Genomic DNA, 25,053 nt, shown 5'->3' with positions numbered 1-25,053 from the left:
GCAATCTGACTCCAAAGCTCCCGTGGTAAAAATATAATAAAAATTAACAATTGCTTTCACCTAAATTCTTACTACTTGCCAAGGACTGCTTCAAAGCACGTTAACACAAAATATATAATTTCATAGAAATTCTATAAGATATATTTTGTTAACTTTATAGTTAAGATAGGAAAACTGACGCATATAAAGTTTACGTAACTTTCTTAAGGATAAATATTATTAAATAGCAGAGTCAATATTTAAACAGTGACCTGCTTCTTTATTCTATTCTCTCTTTCTTCCAACCTACCTTTTCTCCCTTTTCTCTTTGCCAGTCCTCTGTCATTCACCCATTTTTCCTACCTGTTGTTGCCTTAAATATATATAGTACCATGCACTTAATTCATCTCTAACATAAGGGACAACTCAGGGCATAAGAATAAACTAAGATTGAAGACTAGATTAGATTATATGGTGTGTAATTCTAAGACCTAAAGCCTCAAAGACATATCATTATCTAATAAAGTAAATAATTTTGTCTGAGTAAAATGATAATATTTTCATGTATTAAGTCATTGTAGGTCAAATGTATTTAGTAAACACATACATATAAACATTACAAGCATACATATAGTAACCTTAGAAATTACAGAAGATATTGAAGCACACTCTCATAATAATGTTGTCATATGAATTCCTTTTCTTCTATGAAATTCTTATAATGTTTTTCTTTGTATACAATTTTCTTTTGAAAAGAAACTTTGAGAATCACTAGTTTCATTTGCATCAATGTGATTATTTTCTTGTAAATTTTTAATGCTTTTTCTTTAATGTGGTATTTTCAGGATTTGTAGGATTTATTTTTAAATATCTTATTACATCACCTATGGAACTAAGATTGTTATATTCTTTGCATACATTGTTTACTTCTTACTGGTCTCTGTGGGGTTAATTTGTCACCATTAATAGCTGTATTTTCTCTGTTCTATGTTTACTCCAGGGTTTTCTAATGAGACTTGTGCTTCCAAGGACTAATAGGACTACACTGTAAGCTTGTAATGGGTCATTGCTAAAATACATAATATATAAAACTTCAAAAATATTCATATACTTATATTCACTGTGAATATGATAATTTTGTCATTTCTTAGTAAACCCAATCTTATGAACATAGATTTTCAAGTGTCTTTTTTTCTTTACTACTCTTGAAAAAGAAATTTATTTTATTTCATTATAAAAGGATTAAGTCTAAAAATACTATTACTAACAATGCCTTTTTCAATATAAACTTTTTAAATGATTTAAAAAAATAAATGTTGAAAACATAAAATCAGATAAAATTCAATTTTCCAGTGATCTATTGTTGAGTTGTGGAGTATATTTGGTATATGTGTAGCACTAATTACAAGGACTTGACAAATCCTAATTACTAATTACTAAAATGAATAGTTTTAGGTTAAGAATGACCTAAATTTGGCAAGTGTTTTTACAAGAGGAGGATCAATGTTTTATTTTGAAGGAAGAACAGAAAATGCTGCTTCTTTATTTAATTCCGCTCTGTCTCTGCCAATTAAGACCCAAACTCCCACCTCAAGTATTACATATTTTAATGTTGTGCTTTTTGCTCTTACATTTTTTAGTTATTCTAAAGGATGAAAATGTTGGTAAAAACCATTAAGGACAGATTTAGACACCTGCAACTTGACAAACACAATACCACCCTATCCCTTACCCCCACACTACCACCAAACCATGTTACATGGAAGGTTATATATATTATCTACAAATGGAGGAGACTTTGTTCCATGGCATGAAGCAGTATTCCTGGTTGCCTAAGATAGTCAACCAACTTTGCAAATCACAAATCAGGGCAGATATAGTTATAGACGATTTATAGACTAAATGCATTGGATGTGCAGAACTGAAGTTTGCAATGAGTAGAACTTGTACTCTTTTTAAAGGCATTAATTTGTTTTGAGTTTAAATATTAAGCTAGAGATTCCTTCTACATTAGGCAGTATGATTAAAATTGCTCAAAGTCAACTCCCAGAAACAATGCATCAGAGATCTCAGAAATATATCGGAACTGGAAAGGTCTTTTGAGTCACTTGTTTCCTTTTTTATATTGCTGGTCTTGTTACTGGACATTGCAGTCTGCCATTATTTCTAACTATTAATGACTATAGAATAATAGCTACACACACAGTATCACTCACACAAAACCAGCAGTGATACCTTCAAGAGAAATAATCTTAAACATATATTTGAGATTAAGCATAAATGCCATTACCACCATCTGCAAAGCCAGTTGCAGTGATAATAGGTACAGCCACCATAATTAGTCCACTGCTGCTCCAAACATACTTCATCAAGAACTGCTCTATCATGATGTACCACAAACGTTTGGATAAAATGAGGTTCATCTGATCTGCTAAAGCTTTGTAACTTTTCTGCAGTTGTTTCATTTCTACCTATAGAGGGAAAAAGAGTTAAGAATTAACTCAGCATAAACTATAAAAATAAATATTGTACGCTTGGGGACTTTCTTTAAGTTAAGTTCCCTATTAGTTTGCTTTATTTAGTATAGTATTATCTATGATTCTAACAATCAATAAATCCAGGTTAATATCCAATTTAGTCGTTATTATTTAGTTTTATCACGCCCCTAATATTAATATTAAAAACATGATACTCAGTAAATATAATGTTAAGTATAAAAATATAAGTGATTTATAATTATGATTTCAAAATTATATATAAGATGTTAAAATTAAATGATAATTCTGTAAGACATGTGTAAATAATGTTAGAACATTATCCTTGATTGTACCAAAAATATCTGAAAATAAACACATGATACATATATGTGTAATTAATTAGATTCCAGTTTTGAACTAACTCAATTTATTGAGTTTTGTCTTAAATTCAAGAAGCCTAGCCTGCTGTAATTTACATCACTGAGTTAAGAAGATTGACAAATCAATATGATTAATACAACACAAGAAGCCAATTTTCACGTTAGAGTAGAAGTCCTAAATTTGCCTTAAAATTTCTTCCTCAGAAGAAATTTTGGTACTGCTATAAGAATTATTTGGTACTGCTAGAAGAGTTATTTTTTGATCATTGATAATGCTTCAACAATTAAGTAATTCTACTCAGTAATTAAAGTACCATTTTCAACTTTTGACTACCTTAATATTTTATTTGCCGAGTCATTTTTGTTAAGATTTCAGATGCATCACCTTGAAAATTTCTGTCATATTTAATATTATGAAGTTATTTTCATGCACCGCAAGTTTATGTAATTATGCTATTTTAGTGAACTGCTTAATGTTGAACATCTTTAATATTTAAAATAATATTCCAGAACTTCTTTTCTATTCCTTTCTAATCTTAATTTTTCTATCTAAGTTAGACAAGATTTCATTTTACTGCCTTTTATTGGTCAAAATGTAGTGCTGTACATTAACTAAGAGTAATGAATATTTGTGAGACAAGCTCTTCTGCACTTCTTAGAACTTAGGATACTCCATCATTGACCAGATATACAAAATTGTCAAACTTGTCTTTCCTATGAAAGCAAAGTTTTTGTTTTTTTCTTGAAAAACAAAAGAACAACCACCACAAAATACCATCCTAAATTTTCCATCTCTGTGGAAACATATATTTTCCAAACATATATTTTCTTCTAAGTTTCTGGAACCACATATTAAGTTAGGATTTAAGTTTTAAGAAAATGGTTTAGAGATCATTCCTAGCATATTTGGGTAACCGAGCTTAAGTAGACTTTTTTTTTAGAGTGTCAAACATTTTATTCTCATGAAACTTTTGAAAAGTTTGCACTCTATAATTTTTAAACAGCTTGTGATTAAACAGGGTAATGAAGCATACATTTAAATAAAGGTTTAGACGTAATAGGAGTGAGTCCATCGACAGTACAACAGATGGTATCTAGCACTGAAGTGGCAGCTTGAACAGTCTCACATTTCACCCATCGCCTTAATTTCTCTTACCTTATGTCCTCTGTAAAAGGCAATTTCTTCAACATTGGCTATAATTCTGGAGTGCACATACCGCAAATAACCTTTTCTGTGAGCTTCTTCAGCCACCAATTTACCAAATTTGGGAGAGCAGGCTTTCAACACTTTAGCAGTGGCATATACCACAAGTCCTGCTAATAGGGTTGGCCCAACTGGGCTCGCACCTCTGGATGTAGCAGTTTGGATGAGCGTATAGGAGGTCAGGATTACATCTAAAATAGGTTTGGTCAGATTGGAATACAAGTGAGCCACAGATTGGGAGAACATCATAATATCCTCAGTGAGAGATTGGTCAGGGTTTGCCAGCCTCCCATCCATATTGATCACCTTATAATAAGTCTGATTTGTAAAATAGGTTTCGTAGGCATGGTCTACTAGGCGAGTTCTGAAGGCCAAAGCCAATTTGCACTCCAGGTACCTTATTGCACTGTTGACAAAGGTGGCAGGGATGGCAATCATAAGCCACTTGATTAATTTGATGATGAAAGTCCGAGGCTTCTTCTCCACAATGCTTTTTACTATTTTTCCATCCAGACCAGCCACATAGATAGACAGAAAAGTTCTTGAGACTAGAGCAACTGAGTGGAGGCAGAGCCACCCTGTTTCAGTGGTCACAAGTTTTGGAAAGAGAATTTTCCGAAGTTCTAGTAGCTGTTTGAAAAAATCTGCATTCACTCCAGGCGAAGGGTTTTTACAAGTAATCTCGGTGCAATGCAGTATTTCTCTGTTCTCTCCAGCCGGATAAGCTTCTTTTTTCTTCCTGTGGCCAGATTGCTTTAAACGATTGCCAATGATGGGATAGAGTGTTTTCAGAGTATATGCCGCAGCCACCAGGCAAGCAGCCCTTTTAGCAGCACTCGATCGGGTCCATTTCACTCGATCAGCTGCTACATTTAGCATATGTATCATTTTCCCAGTTACCCAAACCGGCTTCAAAAAGAGTTGTTTAAAAGATCATGCTCCGCGGAGATCCCCAGCAAATGTTTCAGAAAGTCCTACAGCGTTCCATACTCTGCAGTTTCTTCTCTTCTCCTCTTCTGTTTTTTGTTTTTGTTTTTAATTTTGTTCTGCTGTGACAGATGCAGCAGAGCTCAGACTCCACTGCATCTAATGGGGATGATTCCCTTAGAAGCTCAAGCTGCACCAAGCCGCCTCAAGCTCCTCCCATTCAGGCCCCTCATTGGCTGTGAAGGCCGTGGGACCTCGGAATCTTCTCTGCTTCCCTCTGAACCTTGAAAATGAGAAGAGAGCAAAACAAATTACATCCTTAACCAGGAGTTCAGAGAGTTAAATATCTATTTTTGGAGAGGTCGAATCAGGGAAGCTGCTGGTGAGAAAACCTACCATAGCTACTGAGCATGCTCTGCGTCACTTAGAAATACACAAAAGTTTCAGAACATTCCTCACTTCTCTAAGGTAGTTAGATACTGCAAGGGGAAGAGCAAAAAGAAAGGGAGATTTCCAAAAGCTGTAAAACGACATGAAGGAGAAGGAAGAGGGAGTTAAGGGAGGGACAAGAGGATCAACATAAAATGAATATGAAAAGGCTATGGAATGAATCCGAAGGGGAGAGAGATGAAGGTGACAAGTGGGAAGGGCATTGTAAAAAAATATTTTGGTTCCACCCCACTCCATTTAATTTTTATTTTTGTCTGTGATTCTATATGAAGTCCCAGAACCTATCACACAGTTATAATTAAGAGTTTGGCTTTTTTTTTTTTTTTTACACAAAAAAGTAAGTCTTCTGTGTTATAGAAACTAATTCTTTGCTATACTCCCATCCCTATGTTAACTTGTCCTTATAATAAAAATCTTCCAGCCCCACAACTATTTTTAGCAACGGAGCTCTGATACACTGGTATTATTTACAAGACGACTATTAAATAAATGAGAGCAATGTTTCACTTCTGCCATCCCCTTGTGTCCTTTAGATAGTTGTTACTTGGAGGTATGTGACTCTGTAATCAAAAGTTGACCATTTGGGAATCCAATTGCAGTTAGTGGAAATAGCTTCTCCAGGACCTTACTTCAGTTTTCAAGGTTCTTTGTCTTTTGCAAACTTTTGCTTCGCTTATTTTCGTTTATGCTAAGAATTAATCTCTTGGCTATCTTCCATTTCCATTTTGATTATTTGATAAAAACCAGAGTGTTAAAAAAAATTCTCTATATTCCTAATGGAGGACTTAAACTATTAAACAGTCAAGAAAAATTCTGCATATTAAAAAAAATGTAAAGGCCATTTTAATAGGCTAGGATGAATGTATTCTTAAATATGCAAAAACATTTTTGCTTCCTCACCCCCACAGCACAACCATAACAAACATAACATAACATAACATAACATAACATAACATAACATAACATAACATAACATTTCTAGTCAGCTGGCAGCCTGGGAAGATAAGCATTCAACTGGAACAGAGGTTGGCAAATTACAACCCAACCAGTGAGCCAAATAGAACCAATGGCCCTTGAGCTTAGAATGGTTTTTACATTTTAAAGTGGTCGAAAATACATCAAAAGAAGAACAATATTTTGTAACATGTGAAAATTGTATGAAATTTTTATTTCAATGTCCATAAGTAAAGTTTTATTGGAATACAGTCACACCCATTTATTTACTTATTATCTATGGTTTTTAAGCCACAGAGGCAGAGTTGGGTAGATGAAACAGCATGCATTATTTACTACCTGGCCCTCTTCAGAAGTTTTCTAACCCCTCTGCTAGAATATAAAACTGTCTTAGGGCTGAATGATCTTGATTATTCAGTTTACTAGGAATAAAGCACTATCCTCACTTTTATAAGTACCAGTATTCCTGCATAAGCTTTTAAATCTCCTCCTTTCCCATGTACCTATATTAATTCTAATAATCATCACAGAGCTCTTTTCATTTGCTTGCATTCGATTCAGATTTACTAACACATGAGTAGCAAATTCATGCAAATCTTTTTGGTAGCTGGTCATAGTATCGTAATGGTTTATTTCAAATTCTTTTATTATTAATCTCCTGCTTTTTGTGTGTCAAAATAAGGCTGCCTTAAAATACTTATAAATTTTAATTTTGTATGTCACATCTCCTGACTGTGATAAGACAAGTGGAGGGTCAGGGTAAACTTAACTGGGGCATGATAAGAGGATGTTCAGCCAGGCAAAACATGGTACATGAGGGATGCATAGGTCAGAAAGCAGTTGTCAATCAAGGCAAGTGGCTTGCATCACTGGTGTAAGACATCCATATCAGGGGAGGAGCAGGGCAGTGAGAAATTTAGAAGTAAACAACATTAGAGATCTAAATAGTTTTGCTCTTAATTATAAGTAGGTCAGTTTATCAACTGATCATGAGGCTAGAGCACAGGAACGAACCTTTAATGTCTGGATGAAAGACTTGTTGGAAATGAACAATTAGGCATGAAGAAAATAAGCAAGATAGAAATTTGGTTACCGCAATTGTGGTACAAGGGAGGTTGAAGGCCAGTTACCAGAACTGGGGGAAAAGTCATTGTGAGATTTGACTTGATGTTGAGCCACTAAAGTACAGACCTAACTATAACCAGGTAAATTCCATTCCCACCCTTCACCCCTATCCTGCCCCCAAGAGTCAGGGTTGGTCCTAGCATTGGAGACTAGGTTCAAGCCTTTGCAGAAGGCAGAGGAAGAATTAGAGATGATGGGAAACAAGATAGTAATTCCAACTGGAAATACTTGCCATTTAAGTAAGAAATTAAGAATGTCAAGGTACTTCTTTCATATTTTCTAATAGTGGTATGCAATTAAAGCAAAGAGAATGTTAATTTAGTTTGAATTTCAAACCAGGTGAGAAAAAGGAGATAAAAAAAAAATCACTTACTATAGTAAACGTAATTCAGCCTAATTTCCACTCAAGCTTCTCTACTTTACACGTGTTTATATGGGGAAGTACTAAAATTTCTTAAGAGAGGAGAAATAATCTTAGAAAAAAATCTTGAAAATGAATGAAATAAAAAACAAGCAATAGTTATCAAATTGTTTTCAAGTGTGAGACTCTCAAAGATGTTAGTATCAAAGTGAACACCATCAATATCCATGTAAGAGCAGGATTAACTAGATTTTTTTTATATATTCGAGAATATGTATATTTACATACATTAGAAAAACCATATGCTTTATAAGCTGATAAAACATAATTTTTATAATAAAGAGAACTACATATATAAGAATATAAATTAAAAATATATAATGTAGATAATACGTGTTATATACTTAGTAAATCACCAGAAAGTAAATAATTTTTAGTAATAAAGATAAATTAAGTTCCCTCTCACTTCTTTTACTCTCAGTCTTTCTCTTGATACTCTTCCTTCTGTCTCTCTATCTTCAACTCTCAGGCTCTCTCACTCTCTGCCTCTGAGAGGAGACCATAATCTCTCTGTGGAGTGTTATCCCTATTCTAATAAACTTGCCTTTTGACTTAAAAAAAAGATAAATTAAGATTTAAAAATTCTGGATAGATTTTCTTCTCAACAAAAGCTAAGTAGTATTTTATCTGTGCTGTATTCCTTTCTTGAAATGTTTCCTGACCCACGAGATTACCTAATTGCCCTACTGGCCCTAAAATAGAACAGTGTTTGACTCTTATCAGTTATGTAGCCTTATTCATGTGAGGCATAAACAACAGTGAAGATGAGATCTTAGGTCAACATTTCAGCTATTACAAATAACTACCTAATAACTAGTTCATAAGGAAAAGTATTTTCTGTGAAGGAAAAACCAGTAAATATATTGTCTGAAGATACGTCTTCTTTAGCCTCATTCGCCATTTCCACTGAAGTGACTTTAGTCAGGGAGAAAGATGATTCAGTTCATCTCTCAGTTTTTGATTCTTCTCAACAAATTGGTCAATCTTTCCTTTATGTCCCTTCACATAAAATATAGCCAAAAAAAAAACAAAAACAAAAAATGGCAGTTAATCCTTTAGTGAATGATATTCCCCTTCTAGTTAATTTAGTCAGTTTGTATGTTTTTAAAATGTTGACAGTAGGAAAGGCAAATATGCTGGGCCATTGCTCTGCCTTGACCGTATTGTTAGTTACTGAGAAACAACCAGTTACTCCATGCCTAAGAGTGATTTGTTCTGAAATGTATTCAACTGGTGTAATTCAAACAAGAGATGTATTTTAGTGCATTTTTGTTATAAAAATCAGAATTTGTATCATTAAACAAGATGTCTATCCTGGGACATAATCCTATTTTAGGTACTATTTTCCGGTGACTTAACAGAAAATGTATTACATTTGTAATTGCAAGATATTCCCAGGTTTAAGTCTAGAAAATGATCATGACAAGTAGGGAAAAAAAGTACTTTGTGCATTTCTTTGGGACAAGAGATTTCTAGTTTCTAACCAAAATGTTATAGAACAGTTTGTAAGATAAATGTTTTGTGAAGATATACAAACATACAGAAATGAACAGTAAAATCCAATTTTTGTTTTGAGATTTTTTTCGATAAGGAGTTGAGTCTGGGCCTTTACTGCTAAAGCGTTTTGATCAAGCTCTCTCAGAAACACAAAATGTATAGAATAGTAAATCACTACATTGCAATGTTTCTAATAAACTTTACTGAATATTGAAACTGAACGTGAAAGATATTTAAAGGATTTGGATACGAAGTGATAACGTGGGAATGGAAACATCTTCTTAAGGATTAGGGATCTATAACTTTGTCCTTGCCTTCTTTTTCTTCCCTAAGCCTGGTCTTTAATCTGAAAAGAAGGCTGAGATCAATAAAGAACTAACTAAAATTATGGTGCAGCTGGTTTGAAACATTAAACCTGTGGTCACAGACAGATATTTCATTTACCTAGGCCGCCCTTGCCTGAGCAATTAAAACTGTCGGTGGGGATCCTTCTCCTTTAGGTATGCTGACTACTTCCCCCCAGCATCCTTTGCGGATCCATTAGGCCAGGGTCGCAGAGGCTGTCGGGAGACCCGGGAGGAACCTACTAGGGCCGCAGAGGCTGTCGGGTAGCTGGCTGGTCCGTGGGCCGGAAGGCTTGGAGGCCCGGCAGGAGCTGGCTGAGCCTTAAGAAGTTGTGGCTCCTCACGGAACCAAAATGTCTGTGGTTTAGTCGTTGGAACCTCGGTGTCTACTTCTCTCCTCGCTCAGAAGTTTTGGGGAGATGAACTGGGTCGGGGGCTCCCGGTGAGTTTGGTGCTGGAGCTCGAGACTGTAGCCCTTAAGTCTCTGGACTTTCATCCCATAATGGCGCCACTTTCCTAGACCCTAGGGGAGGACTTAGCCTTAGCTGGAGAGAACTTGCTAGGAGTGAGTTTTTTAATCATTATCTAAGCTGGAATACCCCAGCACTGTATCTCTTCGTAAACCAAAAGCAGCTCAGCTTCATCTGACTGTCTTTTCACAGGCTTCAGGTGGGGGCTCACTGCTCTGCTCCCTTGCCAGTATCCCACGTCCTTTTCCATTGAGGCCTCTGGGCACCTGAACCCTCTTCTGCCTTCTTCCCGTGCCTGCCCCTCATTCGGAAGGGGTTTCTCCTGGGTCACTATTAAGTCTTTGCAGGAAATTGGAAAGTATTTTGGAAGAGGCCATTCCTTGCTGCTCTTAAATTCATTGGTGGGGGGCAGTATCAACCATAAATCCAATTTAGTTTGTTTTTAAAGGAAAGTAAAGAGAATCGTTTTTACTTTAATAACATGCAAGAGAATTTACAATTTATTTTGTATTTAGGATTAATCCCATAATGCGTGATAAATTGACAATTTAGATTTGTATAACTTATTCGTTGCTGTTGACCTTGAAGTCCACTAGGATGGAAATCATGTGGGCTTGTAATTTCAGTTGCTCAAATTCCTTGTTAATGTTTTGATTGAAACACTAAGGCATTAAATACATTTTTTAGTAGAACCAGAACAGTGGTGATATAGTTAGATAATATTTATATTCTAAGGAATTTTATGAGAGGAAAGACAACTTTTGTGTCCACCACGTATTTTAATATGTCCAATAATTTTAGCAGGAGCATTTGTCTATTGACTATATAGCATTGTATTTTAGAAATTTATCTGAATTCTAGGCTAGTATTCTAGCATCATGCTTCCACTTTGGAAAAAAGTGAAAATTCACTACAGGCTTCACAAGATTTAATTGATATATGATAATTTGATGTTTTTGAATTTGGCATTCTTTAAAATGAATATTAAGTGAGATATGAAATCATTTTACAAATGCTTAAGCACTGTTAAAATGTGCCGTTATTCTGTTATATATTTCAAACTCGGTATTCAGGGAGTAATATTTTAGTTGTTGGAAAGACGCAAAAGCAATATACTGCAGGAAATGTGTAGTCTAGGATTGTTTCTCAAAATAAGGTAATGTTGCACCTGGAGGTATTAGGTATTACAGTGCTTAAGAAACCACATAAGAAATATGACATCTCCCTGGAGCATCAGTTTTACTCAGGGGTCAGAGGGATTCTTCTTTTTTTAAAAAATTTAAACAAATGCGGATACATTACAGAGTAAAATGTGAAACTTGTGAAATTTTAAGATAAAATGTGCAATTTTAAATACATTTTCAGTGGAGAATGGCTTCCTTAGGGTCAAACACCAGATTGGTAATGAAAACTTAGTATCTCCACTTTGTACTATCATAGCAGACAGGTGGGCAAGATTAGTTGATCATGGTGCTCTGATCATGAGGCCTTAACGGGCTTCAGAATTTAAGACAGTGTTCAGTAATCACTAACAGCTGATTGGAGCTACTATAGAATGGAAATTTTAATCCTTTTCTTAGACATCCTGGAGCACTTCTTTATTCTTCTGTTAGAATTGTTTTTTGGTTGAAAAATTTGAGAACTGTTAGAAACTTAATAGTTCCTAATGTAAACAAGTTAGAAATATAATAGTTCCTAATATAGACAAGTGAAGTAACTGGAGAACATTTGTAAAGCTCCATCAAAACAACTGCTCCCTCAGAGTATTCAGCATTAACTCAACAAATGTTTTTACTTGCCTACCTGTTTAGGGCATTGTTAAGCTGTATGGGGGGATTCAGAAAAGAGAGATATAATTTTGGTCCAGAAAAAAGAATTTATGGTAGAATGGTGAGATTAGAATTGGGTAAATGACTGTAATATTAGATAGTTAAAAAGCATTTAATGTATAACAAGCACTGTTCTAAGTCTTGTTGTATATTAGCTCATTTACTCTTAACAAGAACCCTGTGAGGCATGTATAAATGTCATCCACATTTTACAGGTGGGGAAACTGAAATACCATTAATGTTAAATGACTTGCCCAGGTCACTCAGTTAGTGGCAGAGTTAGGATTTGAGAACAATGTGCTTAACTACTGTGCTATGCTATATAGAAATGTGGGTATTGTAAACTTGGTACAAATAAGGGCTGTGTATATTAAGAGAACTGAGAAATAGGAAATTACATTAAGCCTTGAAGGATAGCAGGAACAAGCACCACAGAGAAGCAGTGAAACTCAGGTTCTTGGAAATTGAAAAGGTGAGATAAACAATTGATCAAATTGGAGATCTAGATTTTATCAAGGCTTAGAAGAAATGGGTTGAGAGGAGAGGTAGTAAAGAACTTGAAAGGATTATTTGGCAGACACTACATGGGTCTGCATTAAGACAGGGAAACACTAAGGGGCTTTATACATTTTTGTCAAAGGAATGAATGAAGCAGGCTGTAGGAAGTTTATGTTTTGGCCATGGCAGCCTGATTGTATACACTAAATTGAAGCAGAGTATTTTTATATATTATAGGAACCTGATATAAAGTTTAATTGCAGAATCATTTGATAGAAGGATCTTTACAGTTGCAGAGTCTTTACAACTTTTCTTGACATAAAGCAAACTTGGCACTTGACTTTTTTCTGCCCTTCATTTTAGGGGCTCTACCAGTCATACATAAAATATCTTTTTGTGTGTGAGGGAAAAGGCTGGTGGCGAGGGAAGAAGTAAGCTTCCCTTATTTTACCTTTTAAATTACTTGGTTTGGCTGTAGTGTTATGGTGGACGGTGGACGTCTTTGCAAGATATCACATTTCCTTTCAAAGTTTCATTTAGGGTAAAGAGATTTGGGCTAAGCTAGAATGAAATTTACATATCTATGATAGCTGTTTCCATTCTTCTGTCCTTGAAACTTGCTAATCAGTGATAATGTCAGTTTTTTCAATTTAATGGTCTTTTTTTTTTTTTTTTTTTTTAAACGCCTTCAGCACCTGGTCTTCCTAGGTGGTCTCCCATCAAAGTATTAACCAGGCCCAACCCTGCTTAGCTTCCAAGATCAGACAAGATCTGGCACCTTGGGTGGCATGGCTGTAGCTATTCTTTCTTTTTTCTGAAATTATATACTTTTTTTGATTTTAAAATGCCCCTCTAAGTCCTTTCTTGACAAAATTAAAAGAGCAATCATTTGTCAGTCTTACTAGTTAAAAAATGTTGGGTTTTTTTTTTTTTTTTTTTTTTTGCTTGTCTGGGAATCATTGACCTAGAACACCTAATTTTTGTTTGGCACTTTTTCTAAATCACCTCTGAGACCTTGTATTTTCCTAATCAGCTTGAGGTGTAAATTTGAGAGAGGACAGATATAAGCACTGATTTTTTTTTTTTTTTTAATTTGGAAAAGATTCTCTTATTTTCCTTGTTCATTGATCAGTGACTCTCTTAACCACATTCATAGCCACCTCAGACATGAAGGTGGTAGGAAGAGAGGAAAGGAAGGAGAATATAAAGATGTAACCAGTCTTTGGGTCACGATATGCTGTTCAGAAAGATATTGAGTATAAATCTATAAATACACTGTGTGTGCAGTATAATTTTTTTTTTTTAGGGCAAGTTTATAACTTGGATTGAAGAATGCAACCAGTATTATAGGAAAGACAGATAAAATCCCGTTTAAATTTTGGTAAAGGAGAAGTTTGCATATATTAAATGTAGGCGTGGAATGTTTGCGTGTGCAGAATATTTATTGAGTGCTAAGTACCAATCACTGTGCCAGGTGGGGGTACAAAGTAACTGAAATTTAGTTTCTTTCCGAGAGATTTATAGTTTATTGGTGGTGGGGGGAAGGATATGCCTCGTCTTTAAGTTTGAAAATGTTAAGATCAGGAGCCAAAATATGTGGTTTAAAGAATAGATATTGTGAATAATAGTAGAACATAAGATAGTTTTAGCTTAGGGTTTGGCGGATCAGAAACAAGGATAAAGGAAAGTTCAAATGGAGAGAAACAAACATTACATAAGTAGTTGGCGATAAGATTATATTTAAATATTTTAAAATGTATGTGTATCTGCTTTATGGTGAATTTGAAAGCCAGACTGAGATGCTGAAATTTTATCTTTTAATTATTGAAGAGTCATTCAAGTTTGGAAGTAACACAATGAAAGTGGTATTTTGTGACTCTTTGTTTGTGGTGTTAGTGGTATGTATGTTGGAATATAGCAGGGAAAGATTCCAAGATAATGACACTAGTTAGGATTCTGTAGAGGGAAAAATGTTATTTTTCCATTTTCTGGTATGACTATAGTCTCCAAATCAAATCAACACCAATTCTAACTTACTTTGTGGGGATCATGGAATATTTGAATTTGGATTAATTATTAAACATCACTATACAGGGGTAGTTCCAGGTTGTGAGGAGCCCTATTTATGGAAAAAAAAAAAAAAACAAAAATAGTGACTACAAAATTAGTATAAGGCCTTGGAAGGGGCATATTTAAGTATAGGGCCTGAAGCTTAAACTTAATTAGCTTTACGATAAATTCTCTGTACAGTAAATTAGCCTCTGTCTATATGCATATCTTTATCTGTTAAATGAGGATAATACTTAAATGTACAGTGAACATCATCCCAGTTAGTCTAGAATAGTTAAGGTTTCTGCCTGTGGTCCTAGTGGCATTCCCAGTTTAACATTGGTCTTGTATTTAACTAACTGTACCATTAATAGTTCTATATAAATGAGTCCAGATAGATTCAATGAACATTATTGTTTCACCTCTGCGGTGGTTTGAATTAATGCATGAGCCATGTGTACAGTGAAGAGTTCTCATTTTAACATGTGGTTAATTCGGAAGATATCCAGTGATAACTCAGGCCTGACACTTTACAGATGGAAAGTAACTAATAGCTCCTTTTAAAGACAACATGAAGGGCACCTGCTGATAAAGTGTGCTGGCACATGAGCAGTTAGGGACAACTAACTGGCTGGGTGGGGTAGGAGAAGTATTTAGTGCTGTTGTTTTTGCTGGCCGCTTGTACCAGCTAGTTGTACCATTGCATGCTAAAATTTTAGAGATTTGTATAGCCACCATTCCCAGGGGTTGAGATCAATAGGAAACGGGAAATTTTTGATTAGGTATAAGTGAAATATTTGCAAGGAATAGAGGCTAAGCAGTCCTGTCAGAGAGCATACATAGAATAGAAGGAATGTTGTTGCAGTAGTTTTGTCAACAACTTTTCCTTTTAAAATTGGTAATGTGTTTGTAATCTTTTTTTGACAGTAGGGGAGCTCAAATAAAGGAAAATTAATGATAAATTAACTACTGACATTTTATTTTTCAATGAAGTTGATGATGAGCCTATAACCTGTACATAATGTTTGCCAACATTTAGCATCTCTCATCCTTATATCATTGACCATATGACTATCTGAAGACACAATCTACTGAAAAAGCATCAGGATTTACTTTCAGAATTAGTACTTATTTTCAGGAGATTGTAACTGCAGACGGCAATTTGACACATAACAGCAGAATATTGATAAAATTATTTCTGCAATGATAATATGAATACAAAGTTGGTTAGTCATAGCATCTTGAGTGAAACAGAGTTCTTACTAAATTATGCAACTTATGTAGCCAAGATATATTTGGATATACATATTTGGTTATGGTTTACATGTATTTTATAATTGCATCCAGAGAAGCTTAATATTTCACCAAACAGAAGCCGCAGTTGCCAAAATTTCAAACAGTTTTACATATGCACAGTTAATGTAACTGAATTACAATGTTTTTGAGACAATACTAATAATGAATACAAAAAGAATAATTGGTCATGTCCTTATAAGCTTTCTTTGCTGTCTTTCATTAATTGGATTTCACAAACGTTTGAGGTTTTGACAAATTACTTTTTAAATCAATTTATGTGTCCTGTATTGTTATTGAACATTTTTTTTAAAAGGTTCTCTAAATTTTGATAATATTTTGCTTAAAACCAGTTGGATGTCTTTATCCAAAGTATCCCATAAATGAAGTGAAAAAACTTCAGCTTTTAAAGTTTTTAGTGAGTTATAATTATTAAAATAAAGTGTTTAAGATTTAATTGTAAAAAGCCTGAAAATACATCTATATTGAGGTTTCATTCACATTCTAAAACCTTCCACTGTGGACTCAGGAGATGGATGCTCGTGTTTATTATTATATCCTCTAACTGTGAAACAATTTTTGTGTGGAAATACTGTGAGAATTCAGTCTCTCAGAACTTATTTTAATTAGGCTCTGTATTCTGAGTATTAGATAGATTTCTGCCTTATGGATTTGACTGTTTTTTTCTCAGTACATTACCTTTTGAAATTCATCTTTAAAAACGTTTTTCTTGTTTTAGAAGACCTTACTTAAAAGCCATAACATTCTAACATATATCGTTACTATTCTTAACACATCAGATAGACTTGCTTTAGTTTTGTGGAAAGACAATTGTAAGTACTTTTTCTAGGCTAGTTACTGTCCTGAATTTTAATAAGTCTGCTAGCTAACAGTGTCGTTTTCAGGTTAATTTCAATCTAATAGGCTATACAATATTGTTTTTCATTTGTTAGTTATTGCTCTATTAATTTTATTTACATTTTTTACAACCTAAAATATTATATGATTGTAACAATCTGGAAACAGTTTCTTTTGCGTGGCAGCATACCTACCACTCAAAAAATTAAGCAGCAAACTAAAAAGCAAAATAAAAGAAACAAAAAAGAACAATTGAAGACTAACAACAAGGCATATGATACCTGGGAGATGACTGCTCATTGGTTTATCATTATATACTGTAATGTAGCTTCAGTTTCTCCTGAGTACTCCATTTAAAATGTACATTAGTGTTGTTTTGATATTTCTTTGACAGCCTTATTACCTCTGTGTCTATTTTTTTCATGAAGAAAGTATATCTTTAGCATTTTCCTCTTTAAATCTTTCCTTACTAGAAAGAATAGCAAGTGGCAGAATGCCCTGATACTTTTCTGTAGTCAGTATGGATTTCTTTCTTTTTTTTCTCTCTCTCTCTCCCTCCTCTTCCCTTCTTTCTTTTCCTTCCCTCCCTTAACCTCTTTATACCTCTGTATTTTACTTTTTCTTTTTTTTCTTAACAAAGAATAATGTAACAAATATTTATATTTCTAAATCCCCAAATTGATAACTTGTGGAGTGTTCTGTGGAAAGGTTATGACCTTCTGATTTTCCTTTTCATATGTAGCTGTAATGGCAACTAATATTATTCAAACTTATTGAAAGAGATCGTTGTATATTTCTTTAAAAATCCATTTTCTAGAGTGACATAATGATTTCTATTAAAAAGATGAGCCTTGTTCCCACCTCCTCATCCCCAATTGGTAATTTAAATTTCATGACAAGAATAAGAGAAACTCTTAGTTATTTTTTATAAAGTACACATAAATTTTAAATTTCATGAATAAACTGACATTTGAAGGGAGTCTTGATGATATTGAAAATTTTGAATACAAAAATATCTATGGAGAAGAAAAGTGTACATTTTAGTTTGGTTAAAGTATTGGAATGCATGAAGTGGAACAATGGAAAACAGTGTTGAAATCTAAGTTGGGGACAGGCTATGGAAGTCATGTCCCTAACTGATAATCAGAGATTTTTATTGCAATTTCCATTGTAGTAATATATATTAGAGAACGTTTGGATAAAATCAAGGAGGCTCTTTAAAATATACTTACGGCAGTTAGCTAGGAACCAAGTTACCTTGGTTGAGTCATCAATTCAAGTGGAGGTGACAGCCAAGAGATCAGGAAGTCTGAGACTCAGAAGAGCAGCAATGGAAGAATTAGGAAAGATTACCAAGAGTGGAGATGTGTCAGTAGAGACCAAGACCAAGATCATCTACAATCTCATATCCTCAGTTACTATGTACAGATGTAAAAGTCGGACAGCGAAGAATGTTGATAGGAAAAAAATGATCTATTGAAATATGGTGTTGGAGGAAGATCTGTGGATACCCTGGACCTCCAGAAAGATGACATGTAAGGCCTAGAGCAAATGAAGCCTTAAATATCACTGGAGACAAAATGATAAAACCAAAACTGTCCTACTTTGGGTATATCATGAGAAGGCAGGATTCTTTGGAAAAGTCAACAATGCTGGAAAAAATGGAAACAGAGAAAGAGGAAGATCAAATAGGAGATAGGTTAATTCCATAAAAAAAAAAGCCATAGGCCTGAGTTTACAAAAGTGACATAGGGCTGTTGAGGACAGGAAGTTGTGGACATCACTCAGAGTTTCCTGGAGTAGGAGCTAACTCATTAGCATGTAGCACACACACAGCTACGTACTTGATACTACAGGAGTCAGCAGCAAATGATTTTGGGGGATTCACATTTTATATATGGCAAGCTGTTTTAATTACGTTCACATTTGTTCCTTTTGTCAGATATAAAATTCTATCCAGTGTCCTTTATTATTTCGTGGCTTTGTTCTCCCATCTTTGCTATCTTATTTTTTTTTTCTAGTTTTACTGAGGTATAATTGACAAAATTGTAAGATAGTTAAAGTGTACAGTGTGATTTGATATATCTATTATGTAAAGATTGTGAAAGGATTTCCCTCATCAAGTTAATTAACATATTCACACATCCACTTTTTTTGGTAAGAACATTTAAATACTCTCAGCAAATTTCAGTTATACAATACAATGTTTTCAACTCTAGTTACGCTATAATACATTAGATCCTCAGACTTTATTCATCTTATACCTGAAAGTTATACCCTTTTACAGACCTCTGACACTATACACAGTTATTATAATGTTATTGATTGAATTCCTTATGCTGTACTTTACATCCTCATGATTTTTTATAACTGGCAACCGCACATCTTAATCCCCTCCCCCTTTTTACCCCTCCCCCAACCCCTCTGGCAATGCCAAAATATTCTCTGTGTTTGTGAGTTTGTTCCTGTCTTGTTTGTTTCTTGTTTGTTTTTTAAATTGCACATATAAGTGAAATCATATGATATTTGTCTTTGTCTTATTTTACTTAGCTTAATACTCTAGACCCATCCATGTCACAAATGGCCAAGATTACACTCTTTTTTTATGGCTGAGTAATAGTCCATCAAATATATGTATCACATCTTCATTCATTCATGTATGAATGGACACTTAGGTTGCTTCCATATCTTGGCTGTTATAAATAATGCTGCAATGAACACAGGGATGCATATGTCCCATTGAACTAGTGTTTTGGGGTTTCTTCAGGTTAAATACCCAGAAACAAAATGGGTCCTTCTTGTTATAGCCCTTGTTTTGAAGTCTCTCTTGTTTGTTAAGCCGATCTATATCTTTTGATTGGAAAATTGAGACCATTTACATTCAATTATTGATAGGTTATGGACTTACTATTGCCATTTTGTTAATTGTTTTTTGGTTGTTTCATAATTCCTCTGTTCCTTCTCTTGCTTTCTACCTTTGATGATTTTCTATAGTGTTATGCTTTGATTCCTTTCTCTGTAACTTTTGTGTATCTACTGTAGGCTTTTACTTTGTGATTACCGAGGCTTATATAAACATAAGTCTTTGAAGCTGATAATAACTAATTTCAAACATATATCAAAGCTGTCTCATGCCCATATTTTATATTTTGATGTCACAGTCTGCATCATTTTCATTGTGTATCCATTATCAAATTATCGTAGTTATTTTTAATTATCTAGGTTTTTAACCTTTATAATAGAATTATAATTGGTTTACTCACCACCATTATATTATTCTGAATTTAACTATTTATCTTTACCAGTGAGTTTTATACTTTCAAATATTTTCTTGTTACTAATTAGCATCCTTTTATGTGATTTTTGAAGAACTCCCTCCAACATTTCTGGTATGGCTACTCTAGTGGTCATAAACTCCTTCAGCTTTTGTTTGACTGGAAACTCTTTATCCCTTTTTCGGTTCTGAAGGACAATTTGTCAGGCAGAGTATTCTTAGTTGGCAGGTTTTTTTTCTTTCAGCACTTTGAATGCTGTGCCACTCCCTTATGTACTGCAGAGTGTAGTCTTATGGTGGTTCTCCTGTATGTAATAAGTTGCTTTTCTCTTGCAGCTTTTAAGATTCTCTCTTTGTCTTTAACTTTGACAGTTGAATTATGATGTGTCTTGGTGTTTGTCTCTTTGGATTCTGTTTATTTGGTCCTTTATGGGTTTCTTGGACGTGAATGTCTGTTACTTTTCTCAGGTTCGAGAAGTTTTCAGCCATTATTTGAGTAAGCTTTCTTTCCCTTTTTCTCCTCTCCTTTTGGGACCCCTATAATATGTATATAATATGTTTTACGTTTTCCATACGTCCTTTATGCTCTCTTTATTATTTTTCATTTTTTTTCTTTTTGCTCTTTTGATTGGGTGGATTCTACCACCGTCTTTGAGTTCACTGATCTTTCTTCCAGTTATCCATTCTCTTACTGAACTTCTTTGTTGAATTTTTCAGTTCAGTTATTGTTCAGTTCTGTGATTTCTGTTTGGTACTTTTTAATATTTTCTGTATCTTTGTTTAAATTATGCATTTCTCTGCTGACTTCAGCATCTTTATGGCCATTTTGAACTTTCTATCATTCAAATAACTTTTTTCCATTTCATTAAGATCTGTTACTGGAGATTTAGTTTGTTCTTTCGTTTGGAACACATTCCTTTGTTTCTTCATTTTCCTTGACCCTCTGTTTTGGCTTTTGCATGTTAGATAAAACATCCACCCTTCCCAATTTTGAAAGAATGGTCTCACATAGAAGATGAACCTCATTGATCAGCCTGGTCTTTCTCCTAGTTGTCTCTCAAATTTTTGTGATAGTCCAAGCCTCCTTTTTTGTTCTTAGTGTCTACTAGTAGTTGAGGGTGTAACAAGATCCATCAGCTTCCTAATGGGGAGGATCACAGTCAACATCTAGATGCTGGCTGATTAGAAGCCCAACCCTCAGCAGCAGCTAGGGTAAGTAGTTAAGACCCTTCCAGAGAAACTGGGAGATGAGCTTTTTTTTTTTTTTTCCTGATCCCTCTTTTCTGGACCCAGTGTACAGCCTCCGGATGGTGTTCTGGTGCCCAACAAGGATTATTTCTGTGTTACATTCCTGTGGGACTAGTCTAGTGACTAGTAGGCCGATCCGGCAATTGACCTTGAATTCCTAATTCATTTCTTTCAGCCAGGAATAGGGATTATTTAATATATAGAATTTGGTGAGAGCCATGAAAGTGTCCAGGATAATGGAAAATCAGCCTGGAATAAAGTCACTTGAGTTATACATATCTGAAGACTCTATTTATACTTTGACATGTTTCTATTTCTGCTGAGCTTTATAATGAGGGAACTGCTTATGTAATTGATATTTTCTCCTTTTAATCTGAATTGTTTAATATTGCTGTCTCTCATACTTCTTATGTATCTGAATTTTGAAAAGTCACTTTACTTTCTATGCCTAAATATTGTAAATTTTAAAATGGAGAATAAACTAAATTCTGAGGTCTACTCCAGATTTAGCATTTGATGAGTAAATGAAATGTAATTTATTTCCTTTTTCTTTTCTAAAGTCTGAATGCCACTAGTATACTTATGATGCTTTATTGAGCAGAATGTACCAGATTCTGTGCTCAGCGAGCTCAAAATGGTCAGTTAAGACGTAGCTACTGGAAATATGTTAAAGAACAGGTTTGGTAAGTTGCAGAGCCTGGAGACATTCAATAAATGTCATTTATATAGTTTATGAAAATCACGGAAAAATGAACAGCTTTGTAAATTCACAGTTCACATAGTTAGAAGCCAGTATGCTGCATTGGTTAAAAACTGCAAAACATGAATTCTTGGATTTGAATCCTGCATCTACCACTTATTAGCAGTGTGACTATGGACATGTTACTTAACCTCTCTGTGTCTTAGTTTCTTCATCAGTAAAATGAGGATAAAAATAAAACTTTAAAGAGTTACTGTGAAGATTAAACGAGCTTACATATATAAAGTATGTGACATAGCTAGAATGGTACAAGATACATGGTATTCATTAGCAATTATCATTTTTATGTTATTACATAATCTCGTAGCTAAGGTACATTTCGTCATTTTACTTATAATTCTTAGACAAATCTTGAATTTGAGACCATGATTTGATGTATATCCAAAAGATATTTTGTGCAGATCTACTTGTATTGTCACAAATGTTTTATAGCATTCCACTATTATTAGTAGAGCAAATATTTTATAATCATTAAATATTGCAGTGTCATTTTGATTCAGTGCAGTATTTGGCACAAAGATCATAAGACTGAAGCACATCTTTAATGACTGGCAATTTTTTAAGGAAGGTATGAGATTTCAAGTACAAATAGCTGATATATTAATGTAACTGAAGTTACTCTAATAATAAATAAACATTTCCTTAGATTCCTTATATAAGTTTCTCTGTTCTCCATTGATTTTAGTATTGAAATACAAAGAAAGGCAAAGAAAATAGCAGTGTTGACCAAGAATATTGCAATCAGATATGAATATTCCAGTCATATATCCTTTCCAATCATTGATTTATCTTGATTTTATAATTTAGATTTATTTTATCCTTATCCATTATAGGTCTAGAGTCTTTTATTCTTGGATTTTCTAAGAAAAATTTTACAGAAAGTTGTATACTATAAATACTTAAAGAACATTTTCATAGTTTCAGAAAATAATTATCACTACACTTAGTTTTAATTTCAAATTTTCAATTCAGCTAAAATGGCAATCATTTTAGAGACCGTTTTTTAATAATTTTTATCCTTCCCTTTTCAGGACCAGGGTTCTGATCAAACAGGAAAAGAGAAAGCAAAAGGTAAAGAAAAATTTTTACTTGTGTTAGCTTTATGAAAAAAGTGATCTTCTGTAGCATTTTCCCCAGGTTCATAAATTCACCTAAGTGAAACTGGAAGGCTGTTTTCCCCATCTTTGTTGATAGCTTGATTAGCCACCTGTTTTGTTCAGGCAGAGACTTAAGGATCATTGTTGATTCTTGTCATTCTAATTCCAAAATATATCCCAAGTCTGATCACTTCTCATTACCTATACTATTAGCACTCTGATTCACATTGTTGTCATTTATTCCTTAGAGTAATATAATGGCCTTATAACCTATGTCCTACTTTAAAAATTTTTTTTACTACATTGATTGTATATACTACATCAGTAGGAAAGTTGAGCATGTACATATCTTACAACCAAGCAGTATATATCTGAGAGAAAATCTTCCACATATGCACTTTGTGCCATGTATCAACTTGTTTGGATTATTGTTTTAAGTAGCAAACAAAAAAGAATCTGGAGAAAAGAGAGGAAGAAAAAGATCAGGGGAGGGGTTAGGGAAAGGGACCATCCAAATGTTTATTAACAGTAGAATGATTAAACAAGTTGTGGAATACCTAAGTAATGGTAGAGCAGTGAAAATGTATCAACTACATGTAATTAAAGTAGATGAATTGTAAAAACATAACATTGAACAAATGAAGAAACTCACAGAATACAAGAAGTAAAACTCCATTTACAAAAAGTTTCAAAAGAGAAAATAATATGTTCAAAGACAGTAAAATTTGGAGGAAACCAAGGAAGAGATTATTATGAAGGCAGGATAGTTGGTAACACTGTGAGATGGTGCTTCGTAAATTTAATTTGTATTTCCTTGATTAGAAATGAGACAATTTTTTAAATTCAGGGTTCTTGTTTTGTGAGGTACTTTTCGAAGATTTCAGTTTTTATTTGGGTTGTTTATCTTTTTCTTATTGTGATTTTGTATATTTAAGACTTAGTCATATATATACTCTTTGGTTTTTATTTTTACTTTCTTAATGCTTTGAAAGAAAGTTCTTAATGTAATTGAAGTTGTCAAATTTTTTTTTGCTTTGTCTCCTACCCCTTTGTAGTCTGTTCTTTGCTCAATGGTTAGTATGATATTTTAAAAGTACGAATCACAATTTATCATTCCCCATCTTAAAAGCCTCAATTGCTTTTCATTGCTTTTAAAGTAAAATGTGATTTAACCAGAGTCTACACGAGCCTGAGGAATCTGCACCCTGCTTGCTTCTCTGACATTGTTTCTTACCATTTGCACTATTGTTTATTGTATTTTGGCTACACTGACCTCTTTCTGCCACTCTTCTTTTGTCTGGAAAATTCTCCTTCTAGATATTTGCATGTCTGCCTTGTCAATCATTCGATCTCAGCCAAAGTATCTCCTCTTAGATTGGCTTTCTCTGATTACTACATCTAAATAGCTTCCCACTCTTCCGTTTCTCTCTCTCCTGTGCCTTCCTTTATTCATCACTCTTTTCATAATCTGGTATTTTTGAATAAATTTTTTTATTCTGTTCTCCTCCCACCTCCCTTAAAATATATCCACGAGAAGAGGGATCTTCTTACTTTTACTTTTGTTTATTCTGTGTTGCTGGTGTCGAGAATTGTGTCCAGCAAAACACAGCAATGTTAAATATACTTTGAATGTTGTCTGTCCCCTGACTATTTTAAAAAAAGTATTTTCACTCTATTTGGACCATTGTTTTGAAAATTAATAAGGGTAAAGACAAATGGTCCTTCCCCTATCTCTAGTCATGCCATTTTCCTATTCTTTAAAAATTTCATATCTTCCTTTGCCTCCCCAAACCTCTCTTCTCCAACCCTAGTCTTTATTCCTTCATACTCATTAGATGACCTTGTCTCATATTTCAGAGGAAACAAAAGCTATTAGATGAGAAGTATCTCAAATTTCTCTTACACCTTCATCCATCTTC

At 34.0% G+C, this 25,053-nt stretch overlaps 2 protein-coding genes across 2 annotated transcripts in view; one reads left to right on the top strand and one right to left on the bottom strand.

The window, feature by feature from the left end:
• The window catches only part of ABCD2 (ATP binding cassette subfamily D member 2), a 46,692-nt gene extending 41,764 nt beyond the window's left edge, over positions 1-4,928 (bottom strand). The window contains exons 1-2 of the mRNA XM_006918239.1: positions 3,993-4,928; positions 2,270-2,450 (exon numbers count right to left, since the gene is read on the bottom strand). Of these exons, the coding sequence (XP_006918301.1) occupies positions 2,270-2,450; positions 3,993-4,928 (1,117 nt within the window). The remainder of the gene's footprint in view (positions 1-2,269; positions 2,451-3,992) is intronic.
• A 13,157-nt stretch (positions 4,929-18,085) lies between these two features.
• CUNH12orf40 (chromosome unknown C12orf40 homolog) overlaps positions 18,086-25,053 on the top strand; it is a 53,487-nt gene continuing 46,519 nt past the window's right edge. Inside the window, exons 1-3 of the mRNA XM_015594357.1 lie at positions 18,086-18,191; positions 21,879-21,960; positions 23,069-23,108. Of these exons, the coding sequence (XP_015449843.1) occupies positions 18,086-18,191; positions 21,879-21,960; positions 23,069-23,108 (228 nt within the window). The remainder of the gene's footprint in view (positions 18,192-21,878; positions 21,961-23,068; positions 23,109-25,053) is intronic.

The sequence above is a fragment of the Pteropus alecto genome, unplaced genomic scaffold, assembly GCF_000325575.1.
Source record: "Pteropus alecto unplaced genomic scaffold, ASM32557v1 scaffold778, whole genome shotgun sequence".
NCBI classification, from domain to species: domain Eukaryota; kingdom Metazoa; phylum Chordata; class Mammalia; order Chiroptera; family Pteropodidae; genus Pteropus; species Pteropus alecto.
The sequence above is the reverse complement of the archived record's forward strand: the minus strand, read 5'-3'. Positions and strand labels throughout refer to the sequence as shown.